The 23,136-nt window shown below is 42.4% G+C and overlaps 1 protein-coding gene across 1 annotated transcript in view; it reads right to left on the bottom strand.

The window, feature by feature from the left end:
• Positions 1-22,910, bottom strand: part of CDC23 (cell division cycle 23) — a 33,741-nt gene extending 10,831 nt beyond the window's left edge. Inside the window, exons 1-9 of the mRNA XM_008014580.3 lie at positions 22,713-22,910; positions 22,553-22,625; positions 15,459-15,596; positions 10,645-10,687; positions 9,867-9,972; positions 9,630-9,762; positions 7,131-7,308; positions 6,952-7,049; positions 6,748-6,829 (exon numbers count right to left, since the gene is read on the bottom strand). Coding sequence (XP_008012771.1) covers positions 6,748-6,829; positions 6,952-7,049; positions 7,131-7,308; positions 9,630-9,762; positions 9,867-9,972; positions 10,645-10,687; positions 15,459-15,596; positions 22,553-22,625; positions 22,713-22,873 — 1,012 coding nt within the window. The 5' untranslated portion in view covers positions 22,874-22,910. The remainder of the gene's footprint in view (positions 1-6,747; positions 6,830-6,951; positions 7,050-7,130; positions 7,309-9,629; positions 9,763-9,866; positions 9,973-10,644; positions 10,688-15,458; positions 15,597-22,552; positions 22,626-22,712) is intronic.
• Between the last annotated feature and the right edge of the window lie 226 nt (positions 22,911-23,136).

The raw sequence follows: 23,136 nt of genomic DNA, 5'->3' as shown, positions 1-23,136 counted from the left end.
AAATTATACCTCAATAACGCTATGGTTTTTTTGTTTTTGTTTTTTGTTTTTTTGAGAAAGAATTTCACTCTTGCTGCCCAGGCTGGACTGCAATGGTACGAATTTGGCTCACTACACCCTCCATTTCCTGGGATCAAGCGATTCTCCTGCCTCAGTCTCCTGAGTAGCTGGGATTACAGGCACCCGCCACCATGCCCAGCTAATTTTCAGATTTTTAGTAGTAACAGGGTTTCACCATGTTGGCCAGGCTGGTCTTGAACTCCTGACCTCAGGTGATCCACCCACCCAGCCTGGTCTTGAATGCCTGGGCTCAAGCAATCCTCCTGCCTCAGTCTCCCAAAGTGCTGAGCCCCTGCACTGGCCTAAGCTATATATATATATATATATATATATATTTTTTTTTTTTTTTTTTTTTTTTTTTTTTTGAGACGGAGTCTCGCTCTGCCGCCCAGGCTGGAGTACAGTGGCCGGATCTCGGCTCACTGCAAGCTCCGCCTCCCGGGTTCACACCATTCTCCTGCCTCAGCCTCCCGAGTAGCTGGGACTACAGGCGCCTGCCACCTCGCCCGGCTAGGTTTTTTTTGTATTTTTTAGTAGAGACGGGGTTTCACTGTGTTAGCCAGGATGGTCTTGATCTCCTGACCTCGTGATCCGCCCATCTCAGCCTCCCAAAGTGCTGGGATTACAGGCTTGAGCCACCGCGCCCGGCCGCTATATTTTTTTTAAAAAAGAATGAAGAGCTACACCAAGACTAGGAAGGATTTTCACGAAATACTGTTGAATGAGAAAAGCAAAATGCAGAGTATGTATATAATATCCTATTTTTGTAGAGCAAGTAGTCCATTAAGCCTTGCATATGTGTATATATATTCCTTTTAATGTGGCATGAGAACATGTTAACACAAGTAACTTAAAGGGGGAAAGGTACAGCAAGCAAAAGAAACCCTGCATTTTAAAAAAATCTCCTTTATGGGCCAGGTGCGGTGGCTCACATTTTATTATTCTCCTTTTACAGATGAAGGAACTAAAGCACAGAAGGTTAGGTAACTTGTCCAAGATTTACACAGCTAGTTAGTATCTAGACCAGAATTTAAAATTGGGCAATCTGACTCAGAGTCCAAAGCTTAAATATGCTATTCTGTAGTATATGTATATGTAAAATGTATATATATAAAATAAAATGCTGCTGCTCAGGTAGAGATTGTGACTGACAGGTACACAAGGTAGCAAGTCACATCAAGACACAAAAGCAAAGGAAGCCAGGACTAAACAAATAGGAGATTCTTGCCATCACTCTACTGTTAAGATTATCTCATTCTCTCAGGTCCTCAGTTTCCTTTTCTTGTCTCCATCCTTCTTTCTCCTTTTCACTTCCTCTGAACTGGCTATAATACGAAAGCTAAAGTATATTTTTTGTCATATCTAATGTTTCCTGCTCGAATTTTTAAGGTAGGTGGGCTGAATTCAACAAACATTTATTGACTATATGTCAGAAATTTTACTGGGCATTACAGATATACTAAGGAAAAAAACACAATTCATTAAGAAGTTCGCCTCAAACGATTATTAAAAGAAAGAAAAGAGCCAGGCGCGGTGGCTCATGCCTGTAATCCCAGCACTTTGGGAGGCCGAGGCGGGCGGATCACGAGGTCAGGAGATGGAGACCATCCTGGCCAACACGATGAAACCCCGTCTCTACTAAAAATACAAAAAATTAGCCGGGCATGGTGGCGGACGCCTGTAGTCCCAGCTACTCAGGAGGCTGAGGCAGGAGAATGGCGTGAACCTGGGAGGCGGAGCGTGCAGTGAGCCAAGATCCTGCCACTGCACTCCAACCTGGGTGACAGAGCGAGACTCTGACTCAAAAAAAACCAAAAGACAAAGAAAAAAAGAAGCTTCTAAATAATTATTCTTCTCATATATATTGTTTTTTTGTTTTTTTGCTTTTTTGGTTTTTTTGAGATGGAGTCTCGCTGTTGCCCAGGCTGGAGCATAGTGGCACGATCTTGGCTCACTGCAATCTCCGCCTCCTAGGTTCAAGCAATTCTCCTGCCTCAGCCTCTTGAGTAGCTGGGATTACAGGAGCCCGCCACCACGCCCAGCTAATTTTTGTATTTTTAGTAGAAACAGGGTTTCACCATGTTGGCCAGGCTGGTCTCAAACTCCTGACCTCAGGTGATTCACCTGCCTTGGCCTCCCAAAGTGCTGGGACTACAGGTATGAGCCACTGTACCCAGCCTGATTTTTTTGTTTTTATTTTGTTTTGAGACGGAGTCTTGCTCTGTTGCTCAGGCTAGAGTGCAGTGGCGCGATCTCGGCTCACTGCAACCTCTGCCTCCTGGGTTCAAGTGATTCTCCTGCCTCAGCCTCCGGAGTAGCTGGGATTACATGCGCCCGCCACTGCACCTGGCTAATTTTGTTTTCTTTTTTTTAAGTAGAGATGGGGTTTCACCATCTTGACCAGGCTAGTCTCGAACTCCTGACCTTATGATCCACCCACTCTGGCCTCCCAAAGTGCTGGGATTACAGGTGCTGTGAGCCCCCATGCTTGGCCTGTGAGCCAAAATCAACCATTGCACTCTAGTCTGGGCAACAAGAGTGAAACTCCATCTCAAAACAAACAAACCCAATTGCCTCTCTCCATTCCTCCTGCCAATACATCAATTTAGGCTGTCATTCCTAGGACTGGATTATTGTAACATCCTCCTACCTGGCCTCCCTGCCTCTAGTCTTGCCCTCTTTCTAATCTTCCCAGCACATTGTCTCCAGTCATCTTTTTTTTTTTCTAATTTCTAAAAAAAAATTTTTTTTTTTTTAGAGGTGAGGTCCTACTGTGTTGCCTGGGTTAGACTCGAACTCCTGAACTCAAGTAATCCTTCCACCACAGCCTCTTGAGTAGCTGGAACTATAGGCACATGCAACTGTGCCCAGCTTCAGTCATCATTCTAAAGTGAAAATCTGACCACTTTAGAAAGGCATCAAAGGCTCTTCAAGATCTGGCCCGTTTGTACATTCTTACCTCCCACACCATGCCGCAGGCACAGTGAAATATTTCAAGCACAATGTTGGTTGTACGCTTCAATGCCCTTCCGAAGTCAAGCCTTCTCCCTTCTTGAGTTCTTTTTCTCCTGCCCATCCTTTAAGCATCACCTTCTTCAAGAAGCCTTCCTAATCTCAGACTGATTAGATGCTTTTCCTATGTATTCCCTCAACATCCTGGGTTTACCTTAATCATAACACTCAATGCATTAAATTATAGTTGTTTTCTTACTGGTCATCTTCAATAGGCAATTGGGGTAGGTACTGCAATACAAGGCACAGTGCCTGGCACACAGAAAATGCAAAAGAGATGCTTTCTGAATAAACTGGAGTCCCACTCTCACCATAATGGACTTTATGATTTATTTATAAGGCTCTGATACTGAAAAGATCATTTGTTCCTTGTTAATCTGTGTTCTCATAGAATTTCTTCTTTTTTTTGAGATGGAGTCTAGCTCTGTCACCCAGGCTGGAGTGCAATGGCACAATCTTGGCTCACTGCAATCCCTGCCTCCAGAGTTCAAGAGATGCTCCTACTTAAGCCTCCTGAGTAGCTGAGACTACTGGCATGCACCACCACACTCAGCTAATTTTTTTTTATTTTTAGTAGAGACAAGGTTTCGCCATGTTGGCCAGGTTGGTTTCAAACTCCTGACCTCAAGTGATGTGTCCACCTCAGCCTCCCAAAAGTGCTGAGATTACAGGCATGAGCCACCGCGCCTGGCCTGTTCTCATAGAATTTATTACATTTTTTATTAACGTTTACTTCCTATACTAGACCATAACTTCTTCAAGGGCTAAAAAAAATTATTGAATGATTGATGGATTAAAATTCCATCTGTTTATTAACAATATCCTAACCTAGAAAGGTACAAATATATGATGTCAATGTAATGTGACCAAAGACCCGGGAACAGGGAAGCTAGGCTTTCAATCACAATCAACCAAACCTACTTTCATCTAGGAGTGATCATTCAGCTGTCTATGTCAACTGATTATCAGGCCACACAGTGTGGCCAAGTATAGTATATAGGGCCATGGTTATCAACTGAGGGTGATTCTGACCCTCAGAGAACATCTGGAAATGGCTAGAAACACTTTTACGTGTCACAACTAGGGGGAAGGGAGTTACTGCCATCTAGTGGGTAGAGGCCAGCAATACAGCTAATATCTATGATGCACAGGACAGCCCCCAACAAAAAAATTATCCAGCCCAAAATATCAATAGTGCTGAGACTGAGACACCCTGACGTAGGAAAACAGGCAGTCTCGTCTCTTTTTTGAAATTCTTATGAGCTTTATAGCTATATAAAAGTTTAAAACAAATACACCTTTGATCCAGTCTTTCACTGCTAGGAACTTATTATATATAGTTGCATAAGCATGCAAAAATAAATATATATGTACAAAGATGTTTCCTGAAGCAATGTCTTCTTTTTTTTTTTTTTTTTTTTTTTTTGAGGCAGAGTTTCGCTCTTGTTGCCCAGGCTGGAGTGCAATAGCGTGATCTCGGCTCACCACAACCTCCACCTCCTGGGTTCAAGCGATTCTCCTGCCTCAGCCTCCCGAGAAGCTGGGATTACAGGCACGCACCGCCACACCAGGCTAATTTTGTATTTTTAATAGAGACGGGATTTCTTCATGTTGGTCTTGAACTCCCGATCTCAGGTGAGCTGCCTGCCTCGGCCTCCAAAGTGCTGGGATTACAGGCATGAGACACTGCACCCAGCTGTGCAATGTTTATATTAATAAAATCTAGCCACAACTTATATAATAGAAAATGATTAAATTAAAATGATGGCCAGGGCTGGGCGCAGTGGCTCACACCTGTAATCCCTGCACTTTGGGAGGCCGAGGTGGGCGGATCAGGAGGTCAAGAGATCGAAGCCATCCTGGCTAACACGGTGAAACTCCATCTCTACTAAAAATACCAAAAAATGAGCCAGGTGTGGTGGTGGGTGCCTGTAGTCCCAGCTACTAGGGAGGGTGAAGCAGGAGAATCGCTTGAACTAGGGCGGCAAAGCTTGCAGTGAATTGAGATTGCAGCCACTGCACTCCAGCCTGGGTGACAGAGCAAGATTCCGTCTCAAAAAAAAAAATAAAAATAACTGGCCGGGCACAGTGGCTCACACCTGTAATCCCAGCATTTTGGGAGGCTGAGGCAACAGATCACAAGGTCAGGAGATCAAGACCATCCTGGCTAACACAGTGAAACTCCATCTCTACTAACAAATACAAAAAATTAGCCAGGCATGGTGGCATGCACCTGTAGTCCCAGCTGCTGGGGAGGCTGAGGCAGGAGAATGGCGTGAACCCGGGAGGCAGAGCTTGCAGTGAGCCGAGATCACACCACTGCACTCCAGCCTGGGCGACAAAGCGAGGCTCCGTCTCAAAAATAAAATAAAATGATGGCCAGGCGTAGTGGCTCACACTTATAATCCCAGCACTTTGGGAGGCTAAGGTGGGAAGACTACTTGAGCCCAGGGGTTGCAGGTTACAGTGAGCTAAGATTGTACCACTGTACTCCAGCCTAGATGACGGAGTGAGACCCTTTCTCTTAACAAAAAAAAAAAAAAAAAAAAAAAAAAAACCACCAGATGCAGGGGCTCACACCTGTAATCCCAGCACTTTGGGAGGCCAAGGCAGATAGATCATGAGGTTAGGAGATCAAGACCATCCTGGCTAACAAGGTGAAACCCCATCTCTACTAAAAACACAAAAACTTAGCCGGGCGTGGTGGCAGGCCCCTGTAATCCCAGCTACTCGGGAGGCTGAGACAGGAGAATGGCATGAACCCAGGAGGCAGAGCTTGCAGTGAGCTGAGACCGCACCACTGCATTCCAGCCTGGGCAACAGAGTGAGACTCCATCTCAAAAAAAAAAGGTACATCTACAAAATGCTAGTCATCAAAAATAATACAAGTTTAAATGTACTAACATGAAAAGATGGCAAAGCTATTAAGTTAAAAAATAGGAAGTTAGATAGCACTATGTATAATGATATAGTTTTTGCAAGCAAACGATATAGACATACACATATAATACACACTTTTTTTTTTTTTTTGAGACAGAGTCTCGCTCTGTCATCCAGGCTGGAGTGTAGTGGCACGATCTTGGCTCAATGCAACCTCCACCTCCCGGGTTCATGTGATTCTTCTGCCTCAGCTTCCCAAGTAGCTGGAACTACAGGCGCGCACCACCACACCCAGCTAATTTTTGTATTTTTAGTAGAGACAGTGTTCCACCATATTGGCCAGGCTGGTCTTGAACATCTGACCTCGTGATCTGCGCACCTTGGCCTCCCAAAGTGCTGGGATTACAGGCATGAGCCACCGCTCCTGGCCCCTACACATACATTTTTAATACTTGCTCAGAAAAATATTCTGGAATCATGTTCACCAAACAATCTTCAGAGTGGGATTACAGTGAGCTTTCACATTCTATGGTATGTAATTGCTACCTTTGGTACTTTTGTATTATTGAGTTGTTTGTTTGTTTGTTTAAGAGATGGGCTCTCACCCTGTTGCCCAGCCCTGGAGTGCAGTGACATGATCACAGCTGACATCCTATGCTCAAACAATCCTCCCGCCTCAGTCTCCTGAGGAAACTAAAGGCACGCACCACCATCCCTAGCTAATTGTGGTTATTTTCACATGTGTTACTTATAATAAATATAAATCTTAAAAGAAAAAATGTAGTTAACTCTTACCAATTACACAGCACGTTTCTACACGATACTTATCAATCTCACAGAGGTTATGAGCCAGATAACTCAACTCCGATTTCATGCTCTGGGATAAAAGAAAAAGACAATATAAGTATAAAAAAAGAACTCCCTAAATTATTTTTCCTGTAGCTAATACAAGTGGGTGACAATCCAACCCAGGAGATCCAAGCAAGGGAAGCAGCTCACCCTGACATAAAGAAGGTTGGAGAATGTGTCCATATTTTCAATCCTGTAAGGGTCTTGTTTCCTTAGCTCATTAAAAATGGAGAGGGCTTTGTCAATATCTGCAGAAAGAAGGTAGTTCAGAAAACAGCACAATGCACCTGTCAGGGTCTGATAGTATTTCATTGTCTTTATTCACTCACCTCTGATATTGTGATAGGCAACTGCAATTTGGGAAACAATATATGAGCTCTTAGAGAAGCCCACATCGATGAGATTCTGATACTTTTGCAGGGCCTCCTCTATCAACTGCAACTCTGTGTATATATGAGCCAGAAAAAACTCTTTCATCCAGGTGTCTGGCAAAGACAGGAACTTCAGCTGGCAGCAGGAGAGAGAGGGACACACTTAATATAACTTGACCTCTCTCTCAAACAAACATCCAGGAACTATCTTTATTGTCTAAAGGAATTTATCACTAAAATTTTATTAGAACACCTAGCAATGAAAACAGGGCGGTCCAATTAAGTGAATATGACTTAAAAGCATAATAGGGAGGAATTACCTAGTTGGGAAAGGCTCCAAAGAAAAGACAGGATTTGAGGTGAGTCTTAGAGAATGGGTAGGATTTAAATAGAAGAGGGGAGAGGAAGAGAAAGAAGACAATAGTCTAGATAAGGGTAATAGCATAAGGAGAGGCAAACAGTCATGATGAATGTGAGTAGGATGAGGAAACTAGCTTGGTTTGCGGGGAGGCTATGTACTGGGAAGTAGTGGAAAAATAAAACTGAATGGGTAGAGTGCATTCTAGGGTACAACAGATAATGGGATACAATAGGGAACCACTGCAAATATTCAGTAAGAGAATGACATGATGACATGGGAGCTTTAAGAATAAGTTCGGAAACAGGCCAGGTGGAATGGCTCAAGCCTGCAACCCCAGCACTTTGGGAGGCTATGGGAGAGGATCCCTGAGGCCAGGAGTTTGACACCAGCCCTGACAAGAGAGCAAAACCTCATCTCCACAAAAAGAAAAAGAAAAAAAAAAAAAGAAAAAAATAGTTTGGAAATAGTATGCAGATGACTTGGAAATGGAAGTATAAAAATGGGAACACCAGATAGAAAGTATCCATTACTCATAAGTAATCCAAATTTGAGATGACAACTGAGATGATAAAGGAAACCAAGAGAAAGAGATGTATACAAGAACGTAACCATGGTTATGTCTCATGACAGACTAGATAAAGGGAGATAACAGAAAAGGAAGACACAAGTATGACTCTAAAGTGTCAAGACTGGATGTCGTCGTTAATAGCGATGCTAGTAAGAGTCTATCAAGTTGGGAGAATAATTTAGTAGGTAAGATGAGGAATTTGGTTTGCATATTTTGAATCCAGAGATTGTTTAACAAACTTTCAATGAAAGTCTAGCAGGCAGTTACACATAGGTGAATAAAAGTAAACCAAGATAAGATTTCAGATACAGATTTAGTGACAAGTCATTACTGGGGGAAATCAACAAGACTTTAAGGCCAAAATAAGGAAGTATACTGTTGCTTCCATTAGCTACTGAAGAATAGCAAAATAAACACTATACACAATGTCCTCTACTAATAGCTAATAAAATGACTAGAGTTTAAAAACAACTTAATATACATTATTTCCTTAATGAGCAAATTTCCAAATCTTTACAGAATCCATGATAGCTCAGAAGAGGCCTAAACAATGTTTTTTTGTTTGTTTGTTTGTCTGAGATTGAGTTTCGCTCCTTCGCCCAGACTGCAGTGAAGTAGCGCCATCAGGGCTCACTGCAACCTCTTCCCCCCAAGTTCAAGTGATTCTCCTGCCTCAGCTTCCCAAGTAGCTGGGATTACAGGCACCCACCACACCTGGCTAATTTTTATATTTTCAGTAGAGACAGGGTTTCGCCATGTTGACCAGGCTGGTCTTGAACTCCTGACCTCAGGTGATCTACCCACCTTGGCTTCCCAAAGTGCTAGAATTACAGGCATGAGCCACCGCACCCGGCCATAATGTTTTAATACAATTCTTGATAGCAGAGAAACCTTTCCCATAGCATCTTTGAGATTAGGGGAGAAACTATAATAACATTCAGTCTACAAAATAAGTCACAGTAGGCTGGGCATGGTGGTTCATGCCTGTAATCCTAGCACTTTGGGAGACTGAGGCAGGAGGATCACTTGAGGTCAGGAGTTTGAGGCCAGCCTGGCCAACATGGTGAAACCCATCTCTTCTAAAAATACAAAAATTAGCTGGGCATGGTTGTGCGTGCCTGTAGTCCCAGCTACTTGGGAGGCTGAGGCAGAAGAATTGCTTGAACCCGAGAAGCAAGGCTGCAGTGAGCCGAGATCGCACCACTGCACTCCATCCTAGGTGAAAGAGCAAGCCTCCATCTCAAACAAAAACAAAAACAAGTCACAGTAGAACTGAAATGTGAAAATATGAATATGAAAAAAATATTCTAGTATAACTGGATACAAATCCAACAGCAACTACTGAAAAAGAGCTAGTCATCAGTCTTTCAAACAAAGACTTAATTCCAAAACGGTGAAAGACACCAGACGCACAGCAAAGAGAGAACTATAACCAAAGGCCTGCTAAAACTTCCCCCACCCCTATATTACTACAGAATTATAGAAGGCTTGAAGCAGAGGGTTTTTCACATAGCTCATCACAATTTACCATCTCTTTGTCTGTGATCAGGTTACAGAGTTCTAACCAGGCTCCCCAATGCAAGGGCAAAACATGAGTAGCTTCCACAAACACATCAATGGCCTCTTTCACCAAGTCCAGTTTTCGAAGCACCACACCATACCTGGGGAAAAAAAAGAAACAATCACAGAAGTTAATGCTATTTAATGGCTCCTTTCTACTCAGGAGAATATGTTACAGAAAGTTCCAAATTACTGTAACACTTACAGATAAAGTCCAAATCCATCAAGTTCTCGAGCTTGGTGTTTTTTGCTGAGTTCCACTCTCAATTCTCTAAGAGCCTCATTTTTCACTTGTCCTTTTTCCAGGGGGCCTAGGAAAGAAACAGAGTCTCTGTTCTAAGGTTAGGATGCTGGTTTTGATTTTCTTATTTTATTTATTTACTTGTTTTACTAGAGACAGGGTCTCACTATGTTCCCCAGGCTGGTCTCAAACTCCTAGGCTCAAGTGATCCTCCTGCCTCAGACTCCCAAAGTGCTGGGATTACATGTGTGAGCCACTGTACCCAGCTCATTTTCATATGCATATTCTCTTTAGCATCAATGAAAGTTACACCTGATACCTCTAGCAAATACAAGGTACCAATGATATCTTACACAACCCATTTACTGTACTCCAGATATTGCAACTACTAATGGGTTTACAGTCATACTCTGTTAGACCCATACAGTTTTTTTTTTAATTTCAATTCGTTATGAATGTTTAAAAATTAAAAACCTCAACTAAAACTAAATTTCTAGCTTCAGGTTGCAGAGAACAGAGAAGGGCCAAGGGAAGAAAGCCCTCACAATACCAAGCCCAAGCCCAGATTCCCCCAAGACAGCCCTCAGCTGTAGCTAGGTACAAGGCAGCTGAGATGAACCAGGTGCGTTCCAATTTGTAATGGTTATCCTCAGACCACTCATATTACCTGCCTGGCTCTTGGAGGCATTTAAGTTTGCAACCCTGCTTTTTAGGTCAAAAGGTAAAAGAAAAACATTCGTACCTAAGCTATCAACTGTTTCATCATCCTTCTTTTTTTCTCCAGACTGTAAGAGAAAATCAACAAATAGGTCTTTTTTAAGTTTATTCTAAAACATATTCTAAAACTAGCATCCTGATCCTACCTAAAGGGCCAAGTTCAAACAAAATGGCATCTATTTTCTGTCACTAATTATTTATTTTATTTATTTATTTATTTATTTTTTGAGACAGTCTCACTTTGCTTTGTTGCCCAGGCTGGAGCTCAGTGGTATGGTCTCAGCTCACTGTAATTTCTGCCTCCCAGGTTCAAGCGATTCTCCAGCCTCAGCCTCCCGAGTAGCTACGATTACAGGCACCCACCACCACGCCTGGCTAATTTTTGTATTTTTAGTAGAGATGTGGTTTCGTCATGCTGGCCAGGTTGGTCTCAAACTCCGGACCTCACGTGATTTGCCCACCTTGGCCTCCCAAAGTGTTGGGATTACAGGCATGAGCCACTGTGCCCAGCTGGTCACTAAATTTAAATAACTCTTCAGAGGCTCCCTGGCCAAATCTGGAGTTATCTGAGCACCAAAATAATTAAGTAATGAATTATGCACAATTAAAAATATAGCAATCCATGAGTCCATACTGATACTAAATAGATAAATAAATGGGGAAAGGGAAGGAAGGTTCTTTCTTAAAGTAGAATGCCAAAGGTTGAGTAGTAAATGTAGACAGAATGCTAGAGTAGAAAATCATCATTCTGCAACATTATAGTAAAGATTGCTTCAGATAAAAATTAACAATGAATATTAAATTTAGAGAAAAAGTTGTATGAGGAGCAAGATATTTGCATGGTCTTAAAGTGTATCCCCACAGATTATTGATGAGTTGCAAGGGAAATAACAGTAACTACACAGTGGAGAAAATGGATAACATCTTCATCAAATGCTTAAAATTAACATTAGCAGTGAGGGGCTTATAGGCATTGTGTAACACTAGATGCAATGCCCTGTGAAAAAACATCGGACATATCCAAAATGAAGAATGTTCTATTAACAAAAGGGAAAGATTCACATACCAAGAATATGTGAAAAAAGGAGAGAGGGAAAAGAAAGGAAGGGGAAATAGAAAGGGAAAAGAAGTCAAACACACAGAATGTACAACACAGGGTGAACCCTAATGTAAACTGTGGACTTTTGTTGATATGATGCGTCAATAGTGGTTCACTGATTACAACAAATATATCACACTGGTGCAGGATACTGATGGTGAGAGAAGCTCTGTGAGAGGGGAGAAGGAGGTATATGGGAACTCCTGTACTTTCTGCTCAATTTTGCTGTGCACCTAAAACTGCTCTAAAAAATAGTCTATTAATTTAAAAAAAAAAAAAAAAAGGAAAAGGAAAAGAAAGAGAAAAAGAAACAGGGAGGGAAGAACCATAAATTTCAAAAAAAGTCAATGACGTAAAAGACAAATAAGGCTGTTCCAGATTAGTGGAGATTAAAGAGACATGACAACTGATTCCAGATGGTACTGAGGGGGAAATGCTATAGAAGACACTGCTGGGTCAATTGACAAGACTGGAATTCAGCCCGGTGCAGTGGCTCAGGCCTATAATCCCAGCACTTTGGGAGGCCGAGGCATGCGGATCACCTAAGGTCAGGAGTTTCTTTCTTTTTTTTTTTTTTTTTTGAGACGGAGTCTCGCTCTGTTGCCCAGGCTGGAGTGCAGTGGCCGGATCTCAGCTCACTGCAAACTCCACCTCCCGGGTTTACGCCATTCTCCTGCCTCAGCCTCCCGAGTAGCTGGGACTATAGGCGCCTGCCGCGTCGCCCAGCTAGTTTTTTGTATTTTTTAGTAGAGACGGGCTTTCACCGTGTTAGCCAGGATGGTCTTGATCTCCTGACCTCGTGATCCACCCGTCTCGGCCTCCCAAAGTGCTGGGATTACAGGGTTGAGCCAAGGTCAGGAGTTTCAAAGCAGCTTGACCAATGTGGCGAAACCCCGACTCTATTAAAAAATACAAAAATTAGCCGGGCATGGTGGCGAGCACCTGTAATCCCAGCTACCCAGGAGGCTGAGGCAGGAGAATCACTTGAACCCGGGGGGCGGAGGTTGCAGTGAGCCAAGATCAGGCCACTGCACTCCAGCCTGGGTGACAGAGCTAGACTCCATCTCAAATTAAAAAAATAAAATAAATAAATTTGGAATTTGATAATAGATTAAATATGGTATCAAATACCATATTTAACAATATGGTGTTAAATTTACTAAAGTTGATGACTATGTTGTGGTTATTTAAGAAAATGTCCTTATTCTAAAGAGAACACATTGAAGCATTTAGGGGTAAAGAACAATGATATCTGCAACTTACTCTCAAACGGTTCAGAGTTAAACAATTCCATGTGTATGCACACATTGTGTAGAGATAGAGAGAAATGATAAAGCAAATAGGATTAATGTTCACAATAGGCAAATCTGCATAAAGAGTACATGAGTGCCGGGCATGGTGGCTCACACCTATAATCCCAGCACTTTGGGAGGCCAGAGCGGGTGGATCAACTGAGGTCAGGAGTTCAACACCAGCCTGATCAATATGGTGAAACCCCATCTCTACTAAAATTACAAAAATTAACTGGACATGCTGGTGTGCGCCTGTAGTCCCAGCTGCTTGGGAGGCTGAGGTAGGAGAAACGCTTGACCCCCATAGGCAGAGGTTACAGTGAGTCAAGATCGCGCCACCGCACTCCAGCCTGGGCGACAGAGCAAGACTCTGTTTCAAAAAAAAAAAAAAAAGTACATGAGTATTCTTTGTACTATTCTTATTCTCGCAACTTGTCAATTTGGAATTATTTTCAAATAAAAGGTTAAGAAGTAAACATCCAGACTTTCTTTTTTCTTTTTTTTTTTTTTTTAGGAGACAGGGTCTTGCTCTGTTGCCCAGGCTGGAGTACAATAGTGCAATCTTGGCTCACTGCAACCTCCACCTCCTGGGCTCAAGCAATCCTCCTATCCCAGCCTCCCAAGTAGCTGGAGCCACAGGCACACGCCACCACACCTGGCTAATTATTATATTTTTTGCAGAGACGGGGTTTCACCATGCCGCCCAGGCTTCCTTTTATATTTTATATATTTGCCGTAAGGAAGTTTATTTTATCCCAAACTTCAGCAAATGTTGGTTCTATTCTACCATAACTCATCCAGATTAGTGCTTCTACACAGGTATAGATTGTATGTGAAAGATTAACTTTTTAAATCCCATAATTTCAAAATATCTTTCTTAAACTCATGGAGATAAGCAAAATGTGGTATATAAATACAATGGAAAATTATTAAACCTTAAAAAAGAAGGAAATTCTTATATATGCTACCACATGGATGAAACTTGACAGCATTATGGTAAGTGAAATAAGACAGTCACAAAAAGACTAATACTGCATGATTCCACTTATGTAAGGTACTTATAGTACAGATCATAGAAACAGAAAATAGAATAGTGGTTGCAAAGGGTTCCTACCTTGGGGGAAAGGAAAAATGGAGAGTTATTGTTTAATAGGTATAGAATTTTAGTTTCACAAGACAAAAAAATGTTCTAATGATGGGTGATGGTGATGGTTGAACATTATAAAGGCATTTAATACCACTGAATTGTAAACTTTAAAAATATTAAAATGGGCCAGGCGCGGTGGCTCATGCCTGTAATCCCAGCACTTTGGGAGGCTGAGGTGGGTGGATCACAAGGTCAGGAGGTTGAGACCACCCTGGCTAACACAGTGAAACCCAGTCTCTACTAAAAATACAAAAAAATTAGCCAGGCATGGTTGCGGGTGCTTGTAGTCCCAGCTACTTGGGAGGCTGAGGCAAGAGAATGGCATGAATCCGGGAGGCAGAGCTTGCAGTGAGCCGAGATTGCACCACTGCACTCCAGCCTGGCGACAGAGCGAGACTCCATCTCAAAAAAAAAAAAAAAAAAAAAAAGTGAAAATGGTAAATTGGGAAAAAAAAAAAAGATGACTTAAACATAGTCCATAACTGCAAGAAGTTACCATGCTTGACACATACAAGCTATGCTAATAGTTGATCAACCCAAATCAGAAAATCTGAAATCTGAATTGCTCCAAAACCCAAAACTTTTTCAGCACCAATGACACTCAAAGCACCAATGACGCTCACTGGAGCATTTTTTTATTTCAACCAGTAAGTATAATGCAAATATACCAAAATCTGGAAAAAAAAAAAAAAAATCTGAAAAAAATCCGAAATCTGAAACACTTTTGGTCCCAAGCATTTCAAGTAAGGGATACTCAACCTGTACTAGGAAATGAGAGTATATAAAATGTTTTTTAAATCAATTTATATAGATAAAAACTAAGAAAAAGTAGGCAAGTAAATTCATAATGTTTCAAAGTAAAATAATAAATTATACTTAAATTATTATTCAATACAGTATTAAGTTGGTTTACTTGTATTGTCCTTTACAGTCATAATTTTTAAGTCATGAAAGAAAAACAATAAATATACTATAAAAATGATAAATGAATTTATAAATTTAAGTCAGCCCAGGCTTTTTAACTTCTTACACAATAATATTAATTTACAGGCATGAAGAACCTTATATAACCTAAAACAAATAATCAGGTTGTTACTTATCCTGTTAGTCATTCCTATATTCTTCTGTACCACCATTTTTAACTTTATTTATGATATCTTTTTTTAATTATTGCTAAGCATTTATAAAGTACATTCATTCAGTGGCCCATTGCTAAGCTATTTAAAAGATTTAACTTTTCCATTGGTTCTAAATATGGATGTTTCACTAAAGGCAGAATGACATTTTAAAATGGCCCTCACCAGATATCTGGAATACATATACAGAAAATAGGCTTTCTTGCTATCGCAGCCATGCAGAAAATGTGCTGCCCGATCATACTCTTTAACGTCAAAGTAGGCCTTGGCCAGGGTATAGGCATCCATATCCTGGGCATCCTCCTAAAAAGGAAACAAGCTTGTGTAAGTGGTTGGGAATAGGACAAAAAACGTTCAAATCTAAAAAGTATATTCATTAATTTCAAGATGTGAAAGAAAAATGATTGTTTTCTTCCTCCTAAAAACCTAGAATATGTAGATGCATATATATATAATTTTATATATTTATTTTATTACCAAGTAAGCCCACAGAACTTTTTTTTTTTTTCTGAGACAGAGTCTCGCTCTGTCACCCAGGCTGGAGTGCAGTGGCGCAATCTCAGCTCACTGCAATCTCTGCCTCCCAGGTTCAAGCGATTGTTGTGCCTCAGCTGCCAAAGTAGCTAGGATTACAGGTGTGTGCCACCACCTCCAGCTAATTTTTGTATTTTTAGTAGTGATGGGGTTTCACCATGTTGGCCAGGCTGGTCTCAAACTCATGGCCTCAAGTGATCTGCCTGCCTCAGCCTCCGAGTAAAAAGTGCTGGTATTACAGGTATGAGCCACTGCACCCGGCCAAGCTTTTCTTTTCTTTTTTTTTTTTTGAGACGGAGTCTCGCTCTGTAGCCCAGGCTGGAGTGCAGTGGCCGGATCTCAGCTCACTGCAAGCTCCGCCTCCCGGGTTCACGCCATTCTCCGGCCTCAGCCTCCCGAGTAGCTGGGACTACAGGCGCCCGCCACCTCGCCCGGCTAGTTTTTTGTATTTCTTAGTAGAGACGGGGTTTCACCGTGTTAGCCAGGATGATCTCGATCTCCTGACCTCGTGATCCACCCGTCTCGGCCTCCCAAAGTGCTGGTATTACAGGCTTGAGCCACCGCGCCCGCCTGCTTTTCTTTCTAAAATATTTTTTCAAAATAAAAAGATGGAGAAAAAAGAAAACTTTAAAAAACTAAACCAACACACTCATAAATGTGTATTGTTTCTATAAATGTAGTAGAAAGTTGAATAGGCTTTGGTATTAAGGATCTAGATTCAAATTCTGACTTTTTGATTTCCTGGTTTCAGGACATTGGTAGGGAGGTTACTTAGCTTCTCTGAGCATCCATTTCTTCATCTGTAAAATGAAGCCAATAATACTGACCTTACAGATTTGACTTGAGGAAAATGTGAGTCACATAAAATATCCAGCATTAATATTGGCATTCTATTCCTTCTCCCGTCTTTTAAATTCCTACATAAATGCAATTTACGTGCAATTACTTTTGTTTTTTGTACTTCAATAAAGTTTTGTCATAATTTAGTATTGCTGAAGGCACAGAACACAGCTATAATTCTCTAGGTAAAAAAAATTAGATAATGTCACATTTAAGTTAAAAACATAATCCTTGGCTGGGCGCAGTGGTTCACACCTATAATCCCAGCACTGCGGGAGACCAGGGCAAGAGGATGGCTTGAACTCAGGAGTTCAGGACTGGCCTAGGCAGCGTGGCGAGACCCTGTCTCTACTAAAAACACAAAAAATAGTTGGGTGTGGTGCTGTGTGCTTGGGGTCCCAGCTACTCGGAAGGCTGAGGCAGGAGAATCGCTTGTTGCAGTGAGCCAAGATCACACTACGGCACTTCAACCTGGTGACAGAGCAAGACTCTGTCTCAAAAAAAAACAAAAAACAAAAATTCAATCCCCCAAATTCTTTTTTTTGAGACAGAGTCTCGCTCTGTCACCAAGTATGGAATGCAGTGGAGCGATCTTGGCTGACTGTAGCCTCCGCCTTCTAGGTTCAAGCAATTCTCCTGCCTCAGCCTCCTTAGCAGCTGGGATTACAGGCACCTGCCACCATGCCCGGCTAATTTTTGTATTTTAGTAGAGACAGAGTTTCACCAGGCTGGTCTTGAACTCCTGACCTCAAGCGATCCACCCGCCTTGAACTCTTCGGCAAAGTGCTGGGATTACAGGCATGAGCCACGGCGCCCGGCCCAATCCCCCAAATTCTAAGGATGAGTTAATTAAAATTTGAATAACTTTATTTTCCTCATCTTTCTTGCCCTGAACATCACCAGCACAAAACTGGAACGAAAACATACTCAGTGCTTTCTTCATTGGATCAACATGTCCTAAATATGGCCATTTAATTTAGGATTCTGGGGGCCCTTTTCACATCCACTCACCACTTGTTTCTTTCCCCCCAACTCTTTCACCTGCATTATGCCTTTTTGAGTAAGAAATACTCATTACTGTTGAGTGGGACAAAAAAATCAAGAAAGGCATCATCAGGAAAACAAAATGGATTACAATGAGAAGCATTCAGGTTATACAAGCCTATGAATACATGCATATTATAGGCCCTGCATAAAATATATTCATAACAGTCTATATATCTTTATAATTCAGAAAGTTTTACTATTTGGATTATATTATCTTAAATTTTTTTGTTTTGTTTTTGCTTATGGGAAGAATCTGGAACGTTCTACTGAAAATTACATATAATTTAGAGGCATTTAGCATTTGGCTGAGTTTTGTTTCGTTTTGAGACATGATCTCACTCTGTCTCCTGGGCTGTAGTGTAGTGGCGCAATCTCAGCTCACTCCAACCTCAGCCTCCTGGGCTCAAGTGATCCTCCTCCCACCTCAGCCTCCGGAGTCACTGGGACCACAGGTGTGTTCCACCGCACCACCATGTATTTCTAGTACAGATGTGGTTTCACTATGTTGCCCAGGCTGGTCTGGAACTCCTGGCCTCAAGCAATCCTTCCAAAGTGCTCGGATTACAGGCATGGGCTGCCATGCTCAGCCAGGTTGAGTTTTTAAACCAAGAAGCCACAATTGGTCCTAGTCACATCTTATATTCAGCACTTTGGGAGGCCAAGACAGGTGGATCACCTGAGGTCAAGAGTTCGAGACCAGCCTAGCCAACATGGTGAAACCCCATCTCTACTAAACATACAAAAAATTAGCCAGGCGTGGTGATGAGCGCCTATAATCCCAGCTACTTGGGAGGCTGAAGCAGGAGAATCACTTGAACCTGGGAGGTGGAGGTTGCAGTAAGTGGAGATCATGCCATTGCACTCCAGCCTGGGCAACAGAGTGAGACTCAAAAAAAAAAAGCTTTGGGTCCAAGACAAAGGATAACAAGTTTAAAGCCTTATATGACATGCTTCTTGGGTAATATTTATATAACATTGAGAGTAAGCAAGCCAGGTGCGGTGGGTCACACCTGTAATTCCAGCACTTTGGGAGGCTGAGGCGGGCGGATCACCTAAGGTCAGGAGTTTGAGGCCAGCCTGGCCAACATGGTGAAACCTCATCTCTATTAAAAATACAAAAATTAGCCGGTTGTGGTGGCGCATTCAGTAATCCCAGCTATTCAGGAGGCTGAGGCAGGAGAATCGCTTAACCCGGGAGCCGGAGGTTGCAGTGAGCCGATATCGCACCGTCGCACTCCAGCCTGGGTAACAGAGCAAAACTCCATATCAAAAAAAATAATAAAATAAAATATAAAAATTGAGAGTAAGCTATAACAAACATCTACTATGCAGATTGAGGACAGCATAATAATCTTGAATTTTAACAACTTTAAATATCACAGTTATGGCTGCAGTGAATCCCAGCGCAACACTTTGGGAGGCTGAGGGGGTGGATCATTGAGGTCAGGAGTTCGAGACCAGCCTGGCCAACATGGTGAAACCTCCTCTCTACTAAAAATACAAAAAAATTAGCCAGGTCTTGTGGCATTTGCCTGTAATCCCAGCTACTCAGGAGGCTGGGACAGGAGAATCACTTGAACCTGGGAGGTGGAGGTTGCAGTGAACCGAGATTGAGCCACTGCACTCCAGCCTGGGTGACGGAGCAAGACTCAGTCTCAAAAAAAACAAAACAAACAAACAAAAAATCACAGTTTTGGCTCACACCTGTAATCCCAGCACTTTGGGATGCCTCAGTGGGTGGATCACCTGAGGTAAGGAGTTCAAACCAGCCTGGCCAACATGGTGAAACCTCATCTCTACTGAAAATACAAAAAAGTAGCTGGGTGTGGTGGCACATGCCTGTAGTCTCAGCTACTCGGAGGCTGAGGCAGGAGAATCCATTGAACCTGGGAGGCAGAGGCTGCAGTGAGCGGAGATCACACTACTGCACTCCAGCCTGGGTGACACAGGAACATTCAGTCTCAAAAAAATAAATAAAATAAAATAAATAAATCACAGTTTTAAGGTTTACTGTAGTTTAAACTTTAGATCAAAACATTATTCTGGGGTTTTTTTAGAGACAGTTCCTAGAGAAGACCTGAAAACACTAAGTACACAACAAATTAGTAAAGAGGCTGCTGAATCAATCATTCTCACAGCACACTGAAAGCTATTCAACAAACCAATAGCTAATACTTTACAATAATTCAGTAATGGTCAGGTTTCTGCAATGTCTGTAAAATCCCTGTATATAATATGAACCCTCAGGAGAGGGTGATATTTACTGAGGCGCTACTTCTCAATAAATATGCTTTATTTACTCATTCAATAGTTATTTATCCTATTTAGGGAACACTTATAAACCGTTGGTGGAATTGTAAAGTTAGTTCAGCCTCTTCACAAAGTAGTTCAGAGATCTCTCAAAGAACTAAAAATAGAATTACCATTTGACTCAGCAATCCCATTACTGGGTATATACCCAAAGGAAAATAAATTATTCTACCAAAAAAACATCTGCACTTGCATGTTTACGACAGCACTATTCACAATGGCAAAGACATGAAATCAATCTAGGCGCCCATCAGTGGTGCACTAAAGAAAATGTGGTACATATATACCATGGAATAGTACACAGCCATAAAAAAGAACAAAATCACGTCCTTTGCAGTAACATGGATGCAGCTAGAGGCCATTATCCAACATGAATTAACACAGAACTAGAAACCCAAATACAGCATGTTCTCACTTACAAGTGGAAGCTGATCACTGGGTACACAGGGAGATAAAGATGGGAACAACAGAAACTGGGGACTCCAGAAGGCGGGAGGGAGAAAAGCAAAGGGTGAAAACTATCTGGCCAAGTGCGGTGGCTCATGCCTGTAATCCTAGCACTTTGGGAGGGCAAGGCAGATGGATCACCTGAAGTCAGGAGTTCCATACCAGCCTGGTCAACATGGTGAAACCCCGTCCCTACTAAAAATACAAAAAGTTAGCTGGGCGTGGTGACAGGTGCTTGTAATCTGAGCTACTCTGGAGGGTGAGGCAGAAGAATTGCTTGAACCTGGGAGGCAGAGGTTGCAGTGAGCTGAGATCATGCCATTGCACTCCAGCCTGGGCAACAAGAGCAAGACTCCGTCTCAAAAAAAGAAAAAAAAAAAAAAAAAAGTAAAACAAAATAAAACTATCTATCGGGTATTATGTTCACTATTTGGGTGATAGGTTCAACTGAAGACCAAACCTCAGAATCACACAATATATCCATGTAATGAACCTGCACAGGTAACCCCTGAATCTAAAACTTAAACAACAAAAACAATTATTTATCCTATTCAGGATCAACAATGGGCCTAGGCATTATGAAAGTGGGCACAGGAGTAAAAGCTAGTGAGACAGATATAAATTGGATTGACTCAAAAAATTTACCTAAGAGTATACCGTATGCTTTACTTATTGCTTTATTTAATCTTCTTGAAAATCTAGCAATTATTAACATTACCTATAGATGAGAAGGCTGTCATTTAGAAATCATTTGCCCACACTGGTGCTACTAATAAAGAACTTGACTGAAATATAGATGCAAGCACAAGGTACACTTCTAAGCAGCCTATATTATTATCTCATTGACTTCTCTCAATATCCCCATTGAATAGGTACTATTACTATCGTCACTGCACATATGAGGAAATTGGCTCAGAAGGTTAAGTTGCCAAAGGTCACTTGAACCCAGGATGATCTCAACCCAGCGCCTAAACTCAACCATTACTTGCTATGCTGATCAGACAACAGTGTAGGTATTGTAAAAACTTTTTTTTAACTGTTTTTTGTTGTGTTTTTTTTGAGACAGTGTCTCGCTCTGCCCTCAGGCTGGAGTGCAATGGCGCAATCTCAGCTCACTGCAACCTTCGCCTCCTGGGTTCTTTAAGAGATTCTCCTGCCTCAGCCTCCCGAGTAGTTGGGATTACAGGCGCGCGCCACGAGGTCCGGCTAATTTTGTATTTTTGGTAGAGACGGGGTTTCGCCGTGTTGGCCAAGCTGGTCTCGAACTCCTAACCTCGTGATCCGCCCACCTTGGCCTCCCAAAGTGCTGGGATTACAGACGTGAGCCACCGCGCCAGACCAAAACTTTTTTTTTTTTTTTTTTTTTTTTTTTTGAGACGGAGTCTCGCTCTGCCGCCCAGGCTGGAGTGCAGTGGCCGGATCTCAGCTCACTGCAGGCTCCGCCTCCCGGGTTCACGCCATTCTCCTGCCTCAGCCTCCCAAGTAGCTGGGACTACAGGCGCCCGCCACCTCGCCCGGCTAGTTTTTTTGTATTTTTTTTTAGTAGAGACGGGGTTTCACCGGGTTAGCCAGGATGGTCTCGATCTCCTGACCTCGTGATCCGCCCGTCTCGGCCTCCCAAAGTGCTGGGATTACAGGCTTGAGCCACCGCGCCCGGCCTAGACCAAAACTTTTTATTCTTCTCATCCTTTTGGACTATCTCATATTTATTATGAGATAGTCTTATAATTCCTTACAATAATATTTACTATTATGAGGCACTCTTATGTCTAGGTTTGGCTATAAGCACTAAAAGGCTGAAATCATAAGCAATAATTGTTTACTAATTCTCTCCAGCTTAAAATAAGAGGACCACCAAGTCTTTCAAAGCTCAAGAAAACTAGATGGATAAAATCATTGAAAACACTCAGCTCTTTGAATGCTTGAATTCCCTCTAAAACACTCAGCTCTTTGAATGCTTGAATTCCCTCTACAAACACTCCTGCTAAGCAGTTTGCTCTCCTCCAGTGACTGGGCACTCAGTGGCTCTTGAGGCACATCCCTGGGTTGATGGGGAGCGCTCAGAGTAAACATGTCCTTACCTCTGTAATAGGCGGAGGCGGTTGCAGCTCGGCCAGAGGCAATGAGGGAAGAGAGAAAGCCAACTCCGCCGACCTGGAACACCCACACAAACTAGATCAGCTCGACAAGCCCCCCAGGCCAAGGATTCAAGCCCCATCCCTTCCCACTCCAATATCTCACCATTTGCTACTGTGTAGTAGGCCCCGCTCCCGAGTAAGGCCCGCAATAAGCAGCAGTTGCTTTTTAATTTCCCGCAAATCTGAGAAATCGCTGTTTGTGGACAGGACAGGCGCCACTGCCGCCGTCACAGCCACCGGGACTACGGAGGTACTCGCAGCCATTTTCCCGACTCGGGCCACTCCAGCCAATCACCGGCGATAATACTGGCTGCCCAGCTGCACCAAAAATATATGCCTGTCATTGGCAGGCTCTTGCTCCGGAAAAACCAATCATAGGTCTTATTTCTGATAACGTCACGAAGAGGCGGGGGAAAAGAAACAATTACATCCCTAAGTGGCCAAGAGCTACTGAGGCGGGAAAATTAGAAAGTAGGCGGGGCGAGGGAGAAGCCACAACCTCTGGGCGGGGCGGGGCGGGGAAGAGG

The sequence above is a fragment of the Chlorocebus sabaeus genome, chromosome 23 (assembly GCF_047675955.1).
Source record: "Chlorocebus sabaeus isolate Y175 chromosome 23, mChlSab1.0.hap1, whole genome shotgun sequence".
Lineage (NCBI taxonomy): Eukaryota > Metazoa > Chordata > Mammalia > Primates > Cercopithecidae > Chlorocebus > Chlorocebus sabaeus.
Note: the sequence above shows the minus strand (reverse complement) of the source record. Positions and strands in the feature narration are given on the sequence as shown.